The sequence below is a fragment of the Bubalus kerabau genome, chromosome X (genome assembly GCF_029407905.1).
Source record: "Bubalus kerabau isolate K-KA32 ecotype Philippines breed swamp buffalo chromosome X, PCC_UOA_SB_1v2, whole genome shotgun sequence".
NCBI classification, from domain to species: Eukaryota; Metazoa; Chordata; class Mammalia; order Artiodactyla; family Bovidae; genus Bubalus; species Bubalus kerabau.
In genome coordinates this window covers 27,394,990-27,416,824 of record NC_073647.1, presented here as the reverse complement: position 1 = coordinate 27,416,824, position 21,835 = coordinate 27,394,990, and the positions used below count along the sequence as shown (strand labels likewise).

General features: G+C 35.9%; 1 protein-coding gene across 5 annotated transcripts in view; it reads left to right on the top strand.

Moving 5' to 3' along the window:
• The window catches only part of MCF2 (MCF.2 cell line derived transforming sequence), a 67,844-nt gene extending 53,938 nt beyond the window's left edge, over nucleotides 1–13,906 (top strand). For all 5 annotated transcript variants that reach the window (XM_055563536.1, XM_055563535.1, XM_055563533.1 and 2 more), the window contains 6 exons: nucleotides 2,255–2,347; nucleotides 5,226–5,304; nucleotides 5,854–5,917; nucleotides 9,458–9,567; nucleotides 11,121–11,230; nucleotides 12,585–13,906. In XM_055563536.1, the coding sequence (XP_055419511.1) occupies nucleotides 2,255–2,347; nucleotides 5,226–5,304; nucleotides 5,854–5,917; nucleotides 9,458–9,567; nucleotides 11,121–11,230; nucleotides 12,585–12,608 (480 nt within the window). In that variant the 3' untranslated portion in view covers nucleotides 12,609–13,906. The remainder of the gene's footprint in view (nucleotides 1–2,254; nucleotides 2,348–5,225; nucleotides 5,305–5,853; nucleotides 5,918–9,457; nucleotides 9,568–11,120; nucleotides 11,231–12,584) is intronic.
• The last annotated feature ends 7,929 nt before the right edge of the window (nucleotides 13,907–21,835 follow it).

The following is a 21,835-nucleotide window of genomic DNA, read 5'->3' as shown; positions in this document are numbered from 1 at the left end:
TTGTACTGCGCTGAAGACAGAAAATTAGTTTAAAAGTTGGGGCCCTGAGTACTTGATGCAGCAAGATGTCTTCAGATAAAACGCTTTGTAGTAAAGAAAATAAATTCACAGCTGTCAGAAATCATCAATGAAAATGTGAAGGATGAGGCAGAGATCACAGTTATGGTATAACTATAGAATCAGCTTTGTTCTTTTGTTTTATATATATATATTATTTATTACATAGTGTATCATATGACTGATAGTTAGAACTTTAACTCTGCCTCTATTCTTAAAAATCTTTCAATAAAATCTTTATATTTTATTATTTGAGAAAATATGTACAATCCATGAATTACAAATAGATTGTATTACAGTGGATCATTTGTAGTGAATTGCTTAGAACTAAGAAGGCAATGGCACCCCACTCCAGTACTCTTGCCTGGAAAATCCCATGGACGGAGGAGCCTGGTAGGCTGCAGTCCATGGGGTCGCTAGGAGTCGGACACGACTGAACGACTTCACTTTGACTCTTCACTTTCATGCATTGGAGGAGGAAATGGCAACCCACTCCAGTGTTCTTGCCTGGAGAATCCCATGGACAGAGGAGCCTGGTGGGCTGCCATCTATGGGGTCGCACAGAGTCGGACACGACTGAAGCGACTTAGCAGCAGCAGCAGCAAGAACAATATCGGAGAAGGAAATGTCAGCCCATTCCAGTATTCTTGCCTGGGAAATGCCATGGACAGAGGAGCCTGGCATGCTACAGTCCATAGGGTCGCAAAAGAGTTGGGCACAACTTATCTACTAAACAACAAGAGCAAGAACAATATAGTTTGATAGAGATAATTGTTAGATTTCCAGAGTAACTCAAAAGATTTATTTAATCTATAATGCTGTGCTCTATGTAGGCAGTGAAAAATAGCAAAACTGTTGCTATTCAAATAAGGAGAAGCTGAGAAAGCAAACTCATACATAAAAAAAACTCATCTTGTTATCTAAGCCTTTAATGCATGCTATATAATCCTTCTATCAACTCTATGAAATAGGTACTCTTCCTATTTTATAGTCAACACAAGTTCAGAATGATTAAGCAACTTGCACCAAGACACTTAGCTAGCTCATGGGCTTTCCATCTTATCATGCTGTTAGGACAAAACCATGTATTGAAACAAAATCAGTTTAAATAGAGCTTGAATATGAGATTATTATTTATCTTAAAACCTGATGTTTGAACAAAAGTAGTTTAGTTAGAGTGGTTGAGTAGGAATATAAAGATGATTTTTGATCATTCTGAAAGTAACTTCTGAGTACATTCAGGGTAGATATCACAGGCTTTTTCATTTCTAAGTATAATCCCTTTTCTTTTTCTTGGTATGGGGATCTCACTAAGCACTGCTCTTAATGCTTATCAGCTCTAATTAGGATCATTTGGGACACATGTAAATGGAACAGAGTGTGAGATATTCCTTTAGATAATTAGGCAAGAATTGAAAGAAAAGAAGGCAGAAGGAGACTAAAAGAGAATGTGTACAAGGGAGTGAAATTGCTCAAAATGGAATTAACCAAGCTACTAGCAGCACAGGATAAAAGAAAATGGAAAAGTTTGTGCTTTGCACAATCATGTGAAAGAGAAGAAAAACTATGGTAAGGAAGGATTATTGCATGTCAAAGTTTCCCTGGCTACAAGAAGACATCACTCTCCCATGACAGATTATTTTCCAGAGAGGCTGAGAGATTGGTGGAAATAGAGGGGATTTTTGTGTAGCTAATTGGTTCCTGCCTGACCTGTAAATTAGATGTCTATAACATGTAGGATTTCTATAGACATAAGTAATAATTTATGAGATTAACTTATCTGGCCTATGATTATTAAAAATAAACAATTTAAATTAGTTTTGGATGACCTTGTTCACTGATATTTAACTACTTTTACTTCTGTGTTTGACACAATTTGTTTTTATAGTGTACTGTTAATTTATAACAGAAATCAATCTTAGGTGGACTACTTGGATGTTCACATTTATAACAGTTTGTTTCAGTCACTGGAATGGAGCATGTAGTCTGTACTATAAGTGCATAGTTCAGTGAAACCATATAAATACTCAGGTCTGTGATTGAATTCATCATTTCATATTTTTTTAATGTAAAAGTATATTTTGCACAAATGAGAAATTCTGTTTCATTTAGAATATGATGGGTATGATGGGAATAGATTTAATGTAACTTCATTTTCAGAATAAAATGCTCATAAAAATCATGACATATATTGTAGATGGATGAACTTGGAATCACTGAATATGTAAAAGGAGATAACCGCAAGTTTGAAATCTGGAATGCTGGAAAGGAAGAAGTTTATATTGTCCAGGTTGGTCATTTAAGAATTGTTCTAGAAACTCTACCTGCCTTAAGATACAAAAGTCTGAATTTGCAAACAAAAATAATTTTGGTTACATTACAGAAATTCTCAGTCCTTTCCTGTAGTTCACCTAAATATTATTTGATAATTATTCTTTGTGATACAGTTAAACATGTTATCAGTTAGCAAATTTTCTTTGATTCTTTTATTTAAGTATAGTTGGTGTACAATATTATATGTTATAGGTATACAATATAGTGATTCATAATTTTTAAAGATTATTTTCCATTTATAGTTATTATAAAATATTGGATATAGTCCCCAAGTGATTCAATAAATCCTTGTAGTTTATTTTATACCTAATAGTTTATAGCTCTTAATTCCCTACCTGCACATTGCCTCTCTACACTTCCCTCTCCCAACTGGTAACCACTAGTTTGTTCTCTGTATCTGTGAATCTGCTTCTTTTTTGTTATATTCACTAGTTTGTTTTATTTTTTGGATTACACATACAAGTGATATCATACACATGATATCAATCATATTTGTCTTTCTCTGACTTATCTCACTTGATATAATATCCTCCAAGTCCATCCTATTGTTGAAAAATGGCAAAATTTCATTCCTCTTTATGACTGAGTAGTATTCCATTGTGTGTGTGTGTATATATATATATATACTGCCTTTTAAATCCATTGATCTGTTGATGCACACTTAGGTTACTTCTGTTGGCAAAAGTTTTTTTAACTTGAGATGTGTCTGTGATGCTTTCTATGGCTTTAAGTTTTCACTGCTACATCAGGAGACTTATGAATAAGAGCTGAAAGCCAAGAGCTTGGCTGGTGCTTTTCTGTCCCCATCAAATTTCTAGAGTTACAGATTTATAACAGTGCTGAGTTCCTCTTGTGCTCAGCATTCAGAGAGGACCTGATTATGAGACAAGGTGATATGATGGTTCAGATCAGGTCATTGTTTCTAAAGAATGTGGTTAAAGCCCTGGCCACACATGCTATAACGTTCAACCTGTATCAGGGAAGAGGAGAGAAATTAGAACATTTTAAGAGCCATTTCAAAAGTATTTGTATCATGACTTGTTACCTGTTGACAATGCTTGATGTTTTTTATTTGTTTTAACTCTGTCTTCAGTCAGTTCAGTTCAGTCGCTCAGCCGTGTCTGATTCTTTGCGACCCCATGAATCGCAGCACGCCAGGCCTCCCTGTCCATCACCAACTCCCAGAGTTCACTCAAACTCATGTCCATCGAGTCAGTGATGCCATCCAGCCATCTCATCCTTTGTCGTCCCCTTCTCCTCCTGCCCCCAATCCCTCCCAGCATCAGAGTCTTTTCCAATGAGTCAGCTCTTCGCATGAGGTGGCCAAAGTATTGGAGTTTCAGCTTTAGCATCAGTCCTTCCAAAGAACACCCAGGACAGATCTCCTTTAGGATGGACTGGTTGGATCTCCTTGCAGTCCAAGGGACTCTCAAGAGTCTTCTCCAACACCACAGTTCAAAAGCATCAATTCTTTGGTGCTCAGCTTTCTTCACAGTCCAACTCTCACATTCATACATGACCACTGGAAAAACCATAGCCTTGACTAGACGGACCTTTGTTGGCAAAGTAATGTCTCTGCTTTTGAATATGCTATCTAGATTGGTCATAACTTTCCTTCCAAAGAGTAAGTGTCTTTTAATTTCATGGCTGCAATCACCATCTGCAGTGATTTTGGAGCCCCCCAAAAATAAAGTCTGACACTGTTTCCACTGTTTTCCCATCTATTTCCCATGAAGTGATGGGACCAGATGCCATGATCTTAGTTTTCTGAATGTTGAGCTTTAAGCCAACTTTTTCACTCGCTTCTTTCACTTTCATCAAGAGGCTTTTTAGTTCCTCTTCACTTTCTGCCATAAGGGTGGTGTTATCTGCATATCTGAGGTTATTGATATTTCTCCTGGCAATCTTGATTCCAACTTGTGCTTCTTCCAGCCCAGTGTTTCTCATGATGTACTCTGCATATAAGTTAAATAAGCAGGGTGACAATATACAGATAATTCATAAAAATATATGCTCTTGGCTTGATTTAGATGTAAGATTTTTCTTATGTATTAACAAACTTATCTTGTAAGTAAGGGGAGGATATTTAAGGAGGCTTTCATGCTGTCATCAGTTATGAAGATAACTATGCAAGCAATTGTTTTTAAATTTTTTTGGCTGCACTACGGTGTGGTATGTCGAATCTTAGTTTCTGAACCAGAGATCAAACCCAGGCCCTTAGCAATGAAAGCATCAAGTCCTAACCCAATAGTCCACCAGGGAATTCTGTGCAATAGATTGTCTTTTCAGAAACAATAGAGCCTGTTTTGTTTTACTAAAATTAAACATGAAAACGTTTATATATTTTTAAAACCCTGCTACACAGAAAAGAATAAGTGAGATTTATATTTCATATTTCTCTAAGCATTGGGCTTCCCTGATGGCTCAGCTGGTAAAGAATCCACCTGCAATGTGGGAAACCTGGGTTCGATCCCTGGGTTGGGAAGATCCCCTGGAGAAGGGAATGGCTACCCACTCCAGTATTCTTGCCTGGAGAATTCCATGGACTGTATAGTCCATGGGGTTGTAAAGATTCAGACATGGCTGAGTAACTTTCACTTTTCACTAAGCATTACTATTGAAGGGCAGTTTCAAATTAGTCTTGACTATTATTTCATCTAATCTGATGGCTGTTTATTTGCTTCTTGGAAGTTTAAGAATCAAAATGTTAGGGTAAGAATATGATAGTTCAGGATATAGATTATGTTTAATATAATAATGACCTTTGTTTTATTATAAAGCATCCTTTTAAAAAGGAAACATGTCTTCTCCTCCCTCATTTTTTAAATCTTAAGGCTTCGAATATAGATATGAAGATGATGTGGTTAAAAGAAATCAGAAATATTTTGTTGAAGCAACAGGAACTTTTGACAGGTAAATTCAAGCATGCATTCTCTAGAACGGGAAGTATAAGAACAGTTCAGTGTCTCAGATTTGTGATAATTTTTACAAGGAATGGGGCTGATATTTACTTTCTGCTATTTATAATTAAACTCATTAGTAGGAGATCAAGATTCAGGGAGCTGTTTGAATTATTTCAGAAAATGAATTTTGCAGTAGAAGATGAGCTCTAATGCCTGGGAAGCAGTTTTGCAGTGATAAAGCAATCTGAATGTGTTAATTCTAAGTCCTTCCCATGAGGCAGCTCTGTGTGGGAACTCAGTAATCAGTACCTAGTAATGTTGGCCTAAGAGGGGTGCTAGTTATAAACTTGAATGTCTTGAATAAAATACAGCATGGTTTGATCCTTTTCTATATTACGAATTCAGACTGGCCTTCCCTCTGGCTGTTTTAAGTCTGTGAAGGTGAACTAGAATGGGATTGAGGTGTGTGTGTATGCACATGTGAAGGTTATTGGTCCTCAAGGAAGTAAGAAGCATGGCTTCCAAATGATGCTTATATAAGCTTTGTTTTATTTCACAGTTAAGAAACGAGAACAGCATAATCAGTTAACAGAGCAGAATCATTTTTCTTCTCAGCAGAATGAGTAAGTGATTCTTCTTTAAGAAATATCACTCTTCCAATCTTCTGTTTTCTGTGTGTAACATGAAACAATGTAATTAAACTATCAGACAAAAATTACGTACTCTTTCAGCAATATCTCATCAAATTCTATAAACACATCATTTTCTGGGTTCTGTCCTTGGGCATGGAGCCTGAAAATCCTTAATAGTTATCCCATTGTTTCTCTGATGTTAAGGAAAATAATAGTTTGGACTAATTTTTTTAAATAAAATTATAAATGCTTTGTTCTCCTGGGGGGAGTTACATGTAGGCTGCTAGCAAAAGCAGTTACGCTCATGGCTTTCTCTTTAAAAATTTTCTGGACACCTTCAATCTGATTGGAGAAATAGGAATATAAGAATGATGAAGTACTGGCAGCTGATACTGACCCATAGCTTTGTGGTCCCTTGACAGAGACCACATGCTGGTGACTTGGCCTCTCTGTGTAGTTAGAGAAGAGGTATGGCTCCTGGGTGGCAGGGGCGGGGAGGAGGGATTATGCCTGGACACAGTCACAAAGTCTTTGAGGAAGGTAGCAGTTTTAAATGATAGCTATGCCGCTGGTTTAGAGATTTGGCCTTGTATTCTGCCTCTAGGAATCCTAGAAGTTGGAGTTTCCATAGAACATTTGCATATATGCCGAAAGCCTTGGCACAGATATTCACCATGCAGCATCTGCATGATGTAGGGATCATTGAAAGACTTATTCAAAATACTTTTTCAATGGTACAAATGAACTTATTTACAAAGTGGAAATAGAGTTAGAGATGTAGAAAACAATCTTGTGTTTACCGGGGGGAAAGAAAGGAAGGATAAATTGGGAGATTGGAATTGACATATACACATTACTATATATAAAATAGATAACTAACAAGGACTTACTGTATAGCACAGGTCAATAGTAAGTAATGACCTATATGGGAAAAGAGTCTAAAAAAGAGTGAATATTTGTATATATATGTCTGATTCACTATGCTGTACAGCAGAAAGTAACACAACATTGTAAATCAATTATACTTCAGTAAGAAAATTTTTTAAAATGCTCTTTTTCTCTTTGTTGCACATCATCTTTCACAGGTAGCTAAGATCAGGTGATAAATCAAGTATGTTGATTTATCTGAGGCTTTAGGAGAACCATTTTTTAAAATTTATTTATTTTAATTGGAGGCTAATTACTCTACAATATTGTAGTGGTTATTGCCATACATTGACATGAATCAGCCATGGGTGTACATGTGTTCCCCATCCTGAACCCCCCTCCCACATCCCTCCCCATCCCATCCCTCTGGGTCATCCCAGTGTACCAGCCCTGAGCACCCTGTCTCATGCATCGAACCTGGACCAGAGATCTGTTTCACATATGATGATACACATGTTTCAGTGCAATTCTCTCAGATCATCCCACCCTCGCCTTCTCCCACAGAGTCCAGAAGACTGTTCTATACATCTGTGTCTCTTTTGCTGTCTCACATATAGAGTTATCATTACCATCTTTCTATCCATATATATGCATTAGTATACTGTATTGGTGTTTTTCTTTCTGGCTTACTTCACTCTATATAATAGGCTCCAGTTTCATCCACCTCATTAGAACTGATTCAAATGTATTATTCTTTTTAATGGCTGAGTAATACTCCATTGTGTATATGTAGCACAGCTTTCTTATCCATTCGTCTGCTGATGGACATCTAGGTTGCTTCCATGTCCTGGCTATTATAAACAGTGCTGTGATGAACATTGGGGTACACGTGTCTCTTTCCCTTCTGGTTTCCTCAGTGTGTATGCCCAGCAGTGGGATTGCTGGACCATAAGGCAGTTCTATTTCCAGTTTTTTAAGGAATCTCCACACTGTTCTCCATAGTGGCTGGACTAGTTTGCATTCCCACCAACAGTGTAAGAGGGTTCCCTTTTCTCCACACCTTCTCTAGCATTTATTGTTTGTAGACTTTTGGATAGCGGCCATTCTGACTGGCATGAGATGGTACCTCATTGTGGTTTTGATTTGCATTTAAGAGAACCATTTTAAAATCACAGTGGAAGTCTTTATTTTCCAGGGTTTACAGTACTCAATATTTTGTCATATATTCTAGAAGTCTTTACATTTCAGACAGTACTGACTCTATAGTAGCTGATTCACCTCAACAGTATTAATCAGATTAAGGTTTTAATCATCATTCATATATACCTTATATATGTATAAGTATATATATGTACATATATATAAGTATATATACATATAATGTATGTGTGTGTGTGTGTGTGTGTGTGTGTATATATATATATATATATACCTAAATCATTAAAGTTAAAAGTTCATAGAACAATAGTGATTTTTTGTTGTTCTTTATATTTTTTCCAACTTATGGAGTTATGGTTGACAATTAAAATTGTATACATTTAAAGAGTACAATTTGATGATTTGATATTGTGTGATTGCATGCATGCTCAGTTGTGTCCAACTCTTTGCAACCCCATGGACTATAGCCCACCAGGCTTCTCTGTACATTGAATTCTCTAGGCAAGAATACTGGAGTGGGTTGCCATTTCCTCCTCCAGGGCATCTTCCCAGCCCACGGATTAAACCTGTGTCTCCTGGGTCTTCCCCTTTGGCATGTGGATTCTTTTCCACTAGTGCCACCTGGGAAGTCTATGATTTTATTTACATATATGTGTGTGTGTGTGTGTATATATATATATATATATATATATATGTATATGTGTGTATATATATATGTATATGTGTGTGTGTGTATATATATATATATATATAGTGAAATAATCACCACAGTCAAACTGATTAACATATCCATCACCTTACATAGTTATCCTTTCCTGTGTCTGTAGTGAGAACATTTAGGATATACCTCCTAGCAAATTTTGGGTATACAATATAATATACAACAGGAATTTTATATAATATACCTGCCTTGGGTTCAGAAGGGAATCTTTTTTTTCCATGCTGGCTTTGATCCTAGGATATAAGCTTCTGTATATTATGAGCTATTATCACACAGACTTAAATACAGGGGAAAATCAGCTCTGCTTGAATGGATTCTTAGATTATATTCTTTTTTTTTTACAATTTATTTATTTTTGACTCTGCTGGGTCTTTGTTGCTCTGCAGGCTTTTCTCTAGTTGCAGTGATCAAGGGCTACTCTCTAGTTGCACAGGTTTCTCATTGTGGTGGCTTCTCTTGCTGTGGAGTATGCGCTGTAGGGCATGCAGACTTCAGTAGTTGCAGCACATGGGCTCAGTAGTTGGGGCTCCCAGGCTGTAAAGCATAACAAGTTCAGTAGTTGTGGTGCACAGGCTTAGTTGGTCTGAGGCATGTGGGATCTTCCCAGACCAGGGATCAAACCCAAGTCTTCTGCCTTGGCATATGGATTCTTTACCACTGAGCCACTAGGGAAGCCCCTAGATTATGTTCTTAACACATGGTATCAATGGAAGAAATACCATTTTAAATTTCTTATTACTCTTAGACTGTAAGAAAGCTCACTTTTTACATATTTACTGTTTCAGAGGGCAACACAGAGCTTTTACAGGTGCTGAGGAACCTGAGTTGGGACATATCAGCACTATGGTGGAGGTCGGTGAGTCCATCACATCAGTTCAGGCAGAAGCAAATACAGGTATGTGTAATGGTTATCCGAAGGGAGGATTCATGGTTGTGCAAATTGTTTTCTCTCATTGTTATTTTGAGAAATCTTTCCCTCTATTCACTTTATACTGAAGAAAATAGAGTTAACCCATTTTTAGAAAGCTCTTCTGTCTTGTATATATATGCAAGTTTCCCTGGTGGGCACTGCCGAGCGGTCTGTGTGTGGTCTGTGGGCCGCTGTGGTCCGTGGACTAGTAGCATCAGCATCACCTGGGAACTTGTCAGGAAGGCAGGTACTTTGGCTCCATCCTGGGCCTTCTGAATCAGAAACTCGAGGAGTGAGACCCAGCCAGCTGTGATATCACAAATTCTCCATGTGATTCTTTCTGGCACCTGCTTAAGTTTGGAAGCCCCTCCTACACAGGATACAGAGGTGAATAGAACACATATACTGCATCAAGGGAGGCACTTGTGACTCACTATAGGTTTAATGAATAGAGAAGGGTTATATACAACTGGAATATTTTCTTTTCTTTTGCAAATTTGGTCATTTAAAGGGATTTAAAACAATTTGTTTACTTCAACGAACATAACAGCCTGATTGCCAGGAATCTTACAGTACTCTGGGCATATAGTCTAACTGAGATACACTCAGCTGCTATCCCAATAAAGCTAGGACTGTAGAAAGATAATGCAACAAGCAATGAAAATCCAACTTGAGAGTGTGATAACAGGGAAGTAAAAGGTGCTTCAGAGGCATCCAAGAGGGTCACATTAACAATCCGGGATCAACAGAATAGACTTCTATGAAGAAATGGCTAACGGAGTGCCTGATTCTCAGTGCTTAAACATGATGGTCCTCAATCTGGAAGACTTCTCTACTAGCTGAGGAGAAACAGGAACAACAGCCTTGCTCAGCTTCAGCTCCATTTACAGGTCACTTCCCTCAGGTCATCTATACTGTGGCCCCCTGAACCGTCAGGAGAGAGACTAGTATCACTGCTTTCATTCTACAGATGAGGAAACCAGGTCAGAGAAAGTTGACATGGCTTGTTCAAGGTTACATTCACAGTTTAGTGTGGCCAAGATGACATTCTGTTACTTCTTCGCCCCATCCAAGTGCTTCATTCATATCAGTTCAATGCATGCTATTAATTATTTTATTAATTAAGCATCTCTTACAGGCAGGTTCTTATGAGACACACAGTGTGTAACACATGGTCCTTGCATAATAAAAGAGATAAGTCCAAAATAACCATATTACCAGGTAGAATGTTACAAGTGTTATTAAAGCGGAACCAGGAAGAATGCTATAGAAAGAATTTTTGAAAGAGATGACTTTTCTGTAATAAGGAGTATAATAACTTGCACCAAGCCCAACATGAAACCATCCTAAAAAGTTAAAGAAGTGTAGATATTTCTGAAATATCAGAAATTCTAAACTAGTATAACCCAATTGGAAGTTTTGTTACAAAAGATATTATTCTTGGACCATTGAAGTGTATAGCCTTGATTATTACAATTCGTTTTACTTCTCTCCTTGTGGTGTACCAGTAACTGCCATCCTGCATGATTTTCTTACAGTTTGGACTGAGATGTCATCACCTGCAAAAGTCTCTGATGAACCTGAGAAATGGTCCAGTAACTATTTCTACACCTCTTATGATGGCCATGAAGAAGAAAGACCTCTAATGGTTAGTAATGACATATTAAGATAAATAAATAAAAACTCTTCAAGCAGTTTTATTGATGAAATAGATTAGGCACATAGGGGCAGTCTTTTGTCAGTGTCCTTGAGGTTATTAGAGGTGTTCCAAGGCCAAAAGACTTGAAATAAGTCTTACCGTGAACATTCAGTAAGCACTTCTCTCTGTGAGAACTTGTTTGAGCCATACATTTAGCCCCTACTGAAGTTAATGAGATAGTCAATCATTCCAAGTCTTACATCATGACCAATTTTATCTTCAGTTTTATTTTATTTTCAATCTGGGCATGTGAGATAAAATCAGAGCACAACAGGAAGTTCAGGTATACTTAGAATAGATTCCAGATTAGATATAGGAAATAAATATGACACATTTAAAAACTATTTAATTTCATCTGGGGAATATATTTTAGTAGGCTGTCAAAAAACATGCTAATGCTATGAATCTTAGCATATTCAAGCAAGGGAACACCCCATAAAAATAAAGGCTGCTTTAGGGTAAAAGTAAATGTTTTCTAGAAGAATTAGTTTTTGGTGTTATTAGGCTCCTAGTGGGTTATCCCAAGGAGTTAGGACTGTTTAGGATAAATCTCCAGTTTTCTGAAGTCACCAGTGTAGAGGGTAGGAATATTGCTTTTGTAGTGGACTGTTCCTTGGTGCTTTTCAGAGGAATACATTCAGTTGGGCAGTTCTGGTCTCAAAGCTCCATAGCATTGATGCTGGAATGCTTTCTTTAAAAAAGCAACAGAATATTTTTTCCATCAATAATATAATGACCACAATTCATATTTGTATGGTCGTTTACAGTTGACAAAATGATTTCACACTGAATATTCATAGTCTTAGTGAGAAAAAGGGCAGGGTTTATTCCCTCCAACTGACAGGAGGAGACCAAGGCCCAGAGCTGGTAAGAGATTTGTCCAGAGTTCATTGTGTAGACCAGTAGTGCTCAAACTTTTTAGTGAATTTGCATTTTTCAAACAAAAAAGAATGTGGTGAGAAGGGTAGCATGTGAAATATTTTTGCAACCAAAATAAATGAAGACATAAAGGACTTACCTGATGGTCCAGGGGCTAGGACTTTGTGCTTCCACTGCAGTGGCACAGGTTTGATCCTTGATTAGGGAACTAAGGTCTCTCAAGCTGCATGGTGCAACCAAAAAAAATTTTTTTTGCAAATCTATTTAACATCTGACTTCAGAAAAGACAGCTGGATTCTCGTACTGGCATTTGCATTCAGTCTGTTGTGCTATCACACATTTGGTGACCTCTTGAAAATGCCTTAGTAGACTTGTGAGAGGATGAGAATGAAAAAGGCAAATAATAGAACTTTGACTCTTGCAGGCCCTGGGAACCCCCCAACCTTGAGAATCACTGAAAAGAACTTTCATTTCCTGAAGTAACATTATCTGAGGACAGGAGGGATCATTGTTCAGATGGGAGCAACAAGTCAGGGGAAGCTGGGTGGGGTTTCAATGTTTGCTGTAAATGATGCTCTATGAAGGGATGGTCAAGAACTGAGAAAGCTTTCACTAAGCATTTTTCCAGCTATCATGTCTGAACATAAAGCAAATATGCAAAATTAAAGAATGCTTTCATCTTAGGGGACGGGAATGGAGAAAAGCCTAATAGCTCTTCTCCTTTCTCCCATGAATTCCCTGACTTGTGCTACTAAGGAAAATAGATACAAAGATAATACGGTGCATTCCACACCCCTCAATAAAATAACACCCAAACTAAATAGCAAAGCGAGTTGGAATGAGCTATCTTTTAGCCTCACTTTATCAAGTCAAAACCAAGAAATAATGGGTGCTCCTTCCCTTGGAGAAGCCCGAGTTGGAGATGGCTGTCCTGTTTTAATGAAGCTACTCTCTTAGTAGCTCTTTCCTGCCTGCTTCTCAGCCCATTTGATAAAAATACTGCTCAAAAGACTTTCAGCCCAAGTGATGTGGATAATATTTTCAGGTTAATTCTTTTGGATGTGCAAAGGCTCGATACCGCATAATTCTTTCTTTCCTTTTTTTAAACCTTTTAAATTGTATCTTATATTTAATTGGAGGATAATTACAGTATTGTGAATGGTTTCTGCCATATATAGACAACTTTCCTTTTATATTAAAAAAGCATTTTTAATTATGGTACTCTTTTTCTATAAAATCATATATCCAATGTCTAAGATACTGTGCTGGAAAAACTCACATCTCAGAATACATTTGGACTCGATATTTCTTCTCTGTCTACCTTGTAACCAAATGCAATCTGTGTGCCTTGGATTATTTAGCTTATTAGTGAATCAAGTTAACATTCTAGCTGCAAAATGATTAAGGCCAAGTAAAGCACAGCATTATGGTTTAATATGCTTTTATTGGACTAAACTTTTGCGCCCATGATTTTTACCTGTGCAAAATGATATGAAGCACAGAAATCCTTTTGGGGACATTTGTAAATCTTTGTTCAGGGCCATTGCCTATTTTATGTGCCAAGATAATTGTTTTTTATGAGAGTAATTTACAAATAACAGTATTTAAATATTATTTTCATGCTTTTTTCTGGATTTATGTTTATTATTCATGTAACTTAAATCAGTCGGGCTTTGTTATTTTCTGTGTCGTTCACACTGTAATTCTCTTCTCACAAATAAAAATGAATTCTTCAGGTTAAATAAACACATGTTCTGCTGGTTTTTTTTTGTTTTTTGTTTTTTTTGCTATCGCAAACTGTTTGATGTTTGTTTGTTCCTACAAAGCTGCTGCAGCTAGCCACATTTGCCATCGAGGAAAGAGCAAAGTCTTTATGTCACAGAACATGCAGTTATGCAAGTAGTTTTGCATTCAAATTTGTAATGTCATTTTTCAAAACAACCTTACAGTCTCCAGGCAAATATAAAGCCCTAGCAGATTGCAGGAAGAGAGGCTCAGAAGACCTCCTGATTAGAAATGGAGATGTCATTCAGCTTCTCCATGAGGATGCTGAGGGTCGATGGTAGGTGCATTTTCCATGGCTATGTTAACCTCCCCCTGGGGCACACAGATCTCTAATCAGATGTTCTGCTTTACTTGTATCTTTGTTATACAGTCTCAAGAAGCAGAAATATCACATTTCTTATCAGTGTTTCAATTTCATTGCTTCAGCCATGCTTATATAGCTCACTGAAAGGAATGTTAACCTTTGGTGAGTGAAGAATGCTTTGAAAGAATGAAATGCTTTGAGTCTGCATGCTCTTTTGTGGTTTACCTTTGACTCAGATGTTTCAGCTGATATACTGGGCTTTGTAACAGCTACAAATCACATTACATTAGGTCAAGTCATTCATTCATTCATCACATGTTTAAATGCCCACTATGTGCCAGGGACCATGTTCACTATTCTACAGCATAGCTGCACTTTGCTTTATTAGTTCAAATACTGACTTTTTAGTCTTATCATTCTGTCCTCATTCATCTGACTTTATACAGCACTCATTGCAAACATGCTTCTGCCAAATATACTGTTTAATTACAGAGAACCCAAAGCAGGAAGGAAATATTGTTTGGGAGAGGACCGAATTAAACTTCCATAAAGCTTTTGGAAATTTTATATAAAATAATTTTTCCTTCATTGTATCAATAACTTTAACTGAAATGCTACATTGACTGTGTACTCTGACCCTAAAGGTGGAAGACTGTACACATGAGAGTGAATTAATGATGGATCAATAACGTAATAGCCTCTTTTGTTAGTAATCTAAGTCCTATGTAGATTACTCAAAGGACTCAAGCATAGTGTCATGAAGTTCTTTGAATCCGTACAATAGTTTTGTGAAAATTTGGGCTTCAATGCATTGTATATGTCAATTTTATTACCTTCTACTACCATTATTGGCTACTAATTCACTTATTGTTTAGGTTGGTGAAAAATCTAAACAGAAGAAAAGAAGGTCTGATTCCAGGGAACAGTTTGCAGATTTTAATCGGTGACTATAGGTTTCGGAATGCCAAAGGTACAGGTATAATATGAACTGGATTGTATGCTATTTGTTTAAAGCCTAAAAATGTTACAGCTCCACCAAGTGTAATTGGCATAGGATAAGAACCTCTCTGCACTTTTAAATAAGCTGCAAGTTGACTTATTAATAATTTCTTCTTTTAATAGTTTTAAATTAATGAATAGAGATGTTTTAAACATGTCGAACTTTTCCCTACAAAATTGATAGGTTTGAAAGGAAAGTTCATATATAGTGCAGCCTTGTAAGAGATCCTTCAGAACTAAATATTGATGATATACTTTTAAGGATCCAGCCTTACTATCCAAGAATGCTTTGCCAGTGTGTTTTTACTCAGTTCTAAGAACGTATTCTTTCCTTATGGTAGGTTTCTACTGCACTTGTGTATTCATGAACACACATACACAAACACACTCTGTTCTGTGCCCGACTTAATGTGTGAAGATACTATGAAGCAATGAGAATGTTCCTTTCTATTAACCATTAGTTAATGGTTAAAAACCATTTGTTAACAACCATTGGTTAACAACCATTAGCACTTGAAATTTCTGTATACAAACCAATATTCTTATAACATTTTCACCTGCTACTCAGCTATTTATACAAAGGCAGCACAAAAAACCCAGACTTGTTTGTGAACAAGATTATTATTATATGTACATATTTCTTTGAATTGCTAGTTTTGGACTTGTATTTGAATTCTAGGTGATATTATCTTGTGTTTAAATGAATCTAACAGGCCAGGAGTAACTTATTTGATTCCAAATTTCATTTATGGCGTGAAACAAAACCTAAGTGTGATAGGATTCACTATAAATATTGGGTCACATGGGAATCCCCAAAATGGAATCTCTTCTTGTTTTTTTGTTTGTTTTTGGTTCTCTCAATCTGGGCCACCTTTCAAAGGTTTTTTGATAATTATTGAATTGCTGAATTATATAGATAATTAGTAATCAGAAGAAGTTGCTAGACCAACAACCTGACCCATTTGGCATTTATTCAAAATCTATACCCAACAACTGCAGAATATACCATTATTTTTAAGTATACATGGAACATTCACCAAGATAGATCATACATTAGATCACAAAAGAAATCTCAATAAATTTCAGAAGATCAGAATCATACAGTCTCAAAAGATATTATGATAGAAATAGATAATCCCTAAATATTTGGATATTAAATAATACATATGTAAACAACACATGGGACAAAGAGGAAATCACAACAGTAATTATAATTATTTAAAATTGAATGAAAATGAAATGCGACATATCAAAATTCAGGGATACAGCTCAAGAGGGAGGGAAATGTAGGGAATTGTATAGGTTTAAGTACTTGTATTACACACTTAAAAAGTCAGTATAACTTGCCATATTAACATAATAAAGGGGGAAATTATGTAATCATTTCAGTAGATACAGAAAACCACTTGACAAAATTCCATGCACATTCATGATAACAACTCTGACTATGATAGGGATAAAGGGGAAAATGTATGCTTGTGAAAAACCACAGTTAACCTCATACTTAATGATAAAATATTGGAAGCTTTTCCCCTTAAGATTGGGAATAAGCCAAGGATATTCGTTCTCACCATTTCTATTTAACCTTGTATTGGAAGTGTTAGTCGGTGCCACAATTCAAGCTAAAGAGATAAGAAACAAAAGAAAAGAGACAACGTTCTCATGCTTAGCAGATCTTGTTATGTCCAAAGCCATTGGAAATCTATACACAAAATGACTCTACTAGAAGTAATAAGTGAATTTTATAAGGCAATGGTATACAAAACCATTATACAAAAGTAAATTGTAATTCTGTATCCTAGTAACAAAGAATTGAAAAAAAGAAATAAAAATACCATTAGTGATATAAAGCATAAAATAAACAGGAATAAATCTAACAAATGTCCAAGGCGTCTATATTCAGACGAACAGATAATTGCTGGGATATATTTAAGATGACCTACTGGAAGGAGAGATATACCATGTTGGAAGATTGGAAATTTTATTGTTAAGAAATCCATTGTCCCCAAATTGACAGATAATTCAATCAAAATTTTAGCAAGCCCTTTTGAATAAAAAATAAGACAGATTTATTATAAAATGGATAGCAAAAACAAAAAAAACCTAGAACAGAAGAATCTCAAAAATCTTGAGGATTTACATATCTGATTTCAAGACCTACTAAAAGGCTACAGTAGTGAATACAGTGGGTATTGGCTTGCTGCTGCTGCTGCTAAGTCACTTCAGTCATGTCTAACTCTGTGTGACCCCATGGATGGCAGCCCACCAGGCTCCCCTGTCCCTGGGATTCTCCAGGCAAGAACACTGGAGTGGGTTGCCATTTCCTTCTCCAATGCATGAAAGTGAAAAGTGAAAGTGAAGTTGCTCAGTCATGTCCGACTCCTAGCGACCCCATGGATTGCAGCCTACCAGGCTCCTCTGTCCATGGGATTTTCCAGGCAAGAGTACTGGAGTGGGGTGCCATTGCCTTCTCCAGTGGGTATTGGCTTACGTATCGAAAAATGGAGTTAAGAAATAGACCCACATATATTAATATATAACTGATTAATGGGCTTCCCATGTGACGCAGTGGTAAAGAATCTGCCTGCCAATGCAGGAAACACAGGTTTGATCCCTGGGTTGGGAAGATCCCCTGGAGAAGGGTATGGCAACCCACTCCAGTATTCTTGCCTGGAAAATTCCATGGACAGAGGAGCCTGGAGGGCTCCAGTCCATGAGGTCACAAAAGAGCCGGACACAACTGAGTAACTGAGCACACATGCAGTGTTTAATCAAAGTGTCAGCTGAATGGGGAAAGGAAGGTTGTTTTAGCAAATGGTACAGGGTATCCACATGAAAAAATGAAGCTCCATCCCTACACCTCACTCCACACACAAAAATTAATTTGAGTGGGCATCATAGACCTAATCATAAAAGCTAGAAACATAAAGCTTCTAAGCATAAGACAGTATCTTCATGCCGGTGAGCAGTTAACCATTTCTTTCTTGTATTATACAGGGCAGATACAGTGCTAACCATAAAGGAACAGTATCAGACAAAGAAACATTGCATATGCTGAATTGAGTACTTTACCCTTTAAAAATGTGTATGTATTGAAATAAGGTAAAATCCGAGATAGTGACATTTTGAACACTTTCAAAAGCCAAATAGTTGTAATGAATCATATTTTCCCCCCAAATTAACTGATTCCATCTTACACATTAAAGACTTAAGTTCGAAAATAAATAAGACCATCTTTCTGCCAACTGCTTTATGCTTATTTAAGTCAGTAATGAGAGACAGAGAGAAAAGAAACACATGAGTTACTTAAAAATACATGCTCAAAGAACTGTGTAAATTAACATATATAAATCATTTTTAACGAAGCATATTTTAAAAGCCAATAAAACTATGAAATAACAGTGCAGTGTATATATACTAGAAAATAATGGCCTCTCTTGTACTCAGGTCTCCAAAATTCAAAATTGAAAACACCAAGTGCATTCATCTAACTTCCATATAATATTAGCATTTCTATTCAACATTAGGAACACTCAGTAGATTTTCCATAACTTTTATCATCATCATTTAAATATAGAGCCAGATGTCCTCATACTTAATTCAGGACAAAGTTAATTACATTCAATTTTAGCTAACTGTAATGCAGGACATGTAAAATTACATATTTGATTAGTTTTAATTTGAAATTATTTCATTACTGTAACTAATCACAGTAGATTTAGGGCATATTACCATTCTTTGAAAAGTACATGACAAAACAACTTAAATCTACTTCAAGCCTGTGCTTATTTTTCAGGCAATAAAGGGCTTACCGTACATTTGTTGATGTACGTACACTTTATTTGGGGAAAAAATCACACTATTCTTTCCATTTGTATTTTCTACTTTCTACCATCAGTACAGTTTTCACTATCCTTTTCTTTCTTGCAGTGTCATTGGGAGAGTTACGTGTAATGGATTGGTATATCATCTGCATTTAAAGCATGCATTACTCTCTTAGTGTGACATGCTACTAGATAAGGTGACATGGTTCCATGTGTCCCTGTTCTCTAGCAAGTTCTGACTTTAGATGTTTTAAAAATATACATTTCTTTCAAGTAACATGCATTTATGACAGGTCGAATTAACAAAAATTAATACTTATTGGTAGATTTTGGTTGAATGCTATAATATCATGTGGTCCTGATTGAGATCTATCCTCATATTACATTACATAGGACAAAATAGTATAACGTGGCCTACAAAAATAGATTGTATTGTGTGTCAGTTAATGGATTAGGAAATGAAAATTGACCACATATGCAACTGTCAACAGCACTTAGGTTTCAAAATATATATTATTTTATTTGTATTCTGGCAAATGGAATGTACAAGTATCTCTGTGAATTATGTGCTTAACATGTTTCATCTGTATGTACACAGCATAATTCATACAATATTTGTGAAATCTGGTTGTATGTGATGTGAATTGTATTTATTTTGCTTCTAGTGAAGTTATGCTGTTCGTAAAATAGATGCTTTTTATAAACCACTATGTAACAGAATAACAACTCTCATATTAAAATAAACATCCAAAAGACATCACCTTTGAAATTAGGATGGACCTTTTGAATCCTCACATTTAGTGTTAGAAGTCGTAGCATGGACAACATTTTTGGCTTTAAAAGTCACTGGAGTATTAACATCATTCTTCATTATTTTGTAGATGCTGCTCTGAGTAACAAGGAAACTAAGTTCCCCTTGAATTAAAGGAGAATGAATAGACTTTAAAAAATAAGGTTTCCTTTGGAGGTGTGAACTAGATTATAGCTCTAGTTCAGTGTTACAGATAAACAGTACAAGAGTCAGATGATCCTATGCTGCCAATGACATTCACAGAATTTCCTTGGGACTGAGGTGGACTTCGTCATTCACAGTTTGTGTCAGTCTTGCAAGAAGCCATCTTCACACCCTCCATCCCCTCAGGTGAAAAGTGCAGTGTTATTTTGTTTCCAAGTAGGGTTTTTCATGGCATGTATTCAGATTTCCATTTGAAAACCATATTATCAATTATTCTGAACATTTACAGGCAAAAATTGGGGGGTAACTTTTCAGTAACAAAACAAAAATCTAAAGAGAGATGAGAGATAATCAGAGATTTTAAACCCCTTTGGTAATTGATAGTTTATTATTTAATTTCATTATCTTTGTGACTTTATTATACCAAAGGGATATGTTCTGAAGGACCTCTTTTGCACTTAGACTGGTATTTAGGGTTGTCAGAGCTGTCTTTGAAAGGCCCAAAGCTAAAAATCCTGCAGTTAGGATGAGGAAGTTTACATATTATGCATTGAAATTTAGAATACATCACAGCTTTAAGTTAAATATTAGTATTTGCACAAGAGGTGTTCCTGTAACAAAGCTCTGCTTTCCAGTGTCTTTACTTGCTTTTGAGTTTTCTAGAAAAATCTATTCTAGTGCAGGGTTTCATAAGTTATATTGTATTTCTTTGTGTGCCTTTTCTTTAATAATATATGTATATGTATGGATGTCCTTTTAAATATGTAAACGGTAAGATCACTTGTTTTAAAGCAGAGGCTCAGTTGTTGCACACAATGTTGAACTTAGGCTTGGAGTATTTTGTATTATGGGCCACTGAAGTCAGTGGTTTGAAATTGCTGCCTTTTGAATCATGGATCGTGAGTTTTACTATCAAGTTGGCATATTAGGTGCATGGTTTTTGATGACTGGTTTTACAAAAACACAACACAACTATATAATACACAAATTATTTATCTTTTAAAATAGTTTTGTGTATTATGTCAAATCATAGTTTGTTTCAATGGTATCATTTGATGTAACCATTTATATGACAAACCAATTGTATTTTATTCAAAGGCACCTACAAATTATAAATCTTCTAATGTCCAATTGCTAGAATTTGTGATGGCTGATTTATAACTAACTCATGAAACTGTCCATATGTTTGATATTTCACTTGATTAATGCTCCTGAAACAACAACAAATATTAAAATACACTTATTTTGTTTGCTGATCCTGTGGCTAGAAGATAGAGTTAGGAGTTAAAACCTTCGAATAATGGTGCCCCTCTGCACAAAACATTTAATTTTCATGGTATTAAATTAAGGATTTTAATCATTTAAGAAAATACTGAGTTCTATAGATTCAAACATACAGTATAGTCTTTTAATGTTTTAATCACTGGACAATGAATGCTATATTTGTACATGTATTTGTATATGTAACTGCACTGTATTGATTTTATTGGACTTATGTGTGTTACTATGAAACATAGCAGCAATTTCCCTTTAAGTCTTCAAATTTTAATTACATTATAAATATACTAAAAATGCAAATGTACTTGCATTAATTCCACATTAAAAATATCCAACCTTAAACTCACTCGTATATTTTTTTAATTTAATATCATTGAAAAAGCTTTTCCTTTCTTTTTTTTTAAATTGAAGTATAGTTGACTTACAATATTGTGTTAATTACTGCTGTACAACAAAGTAATTCAGTTATATACACACACACATATATATTCTTTTCCATTATGGTTTATCTTAAGATATTGAATACAGTT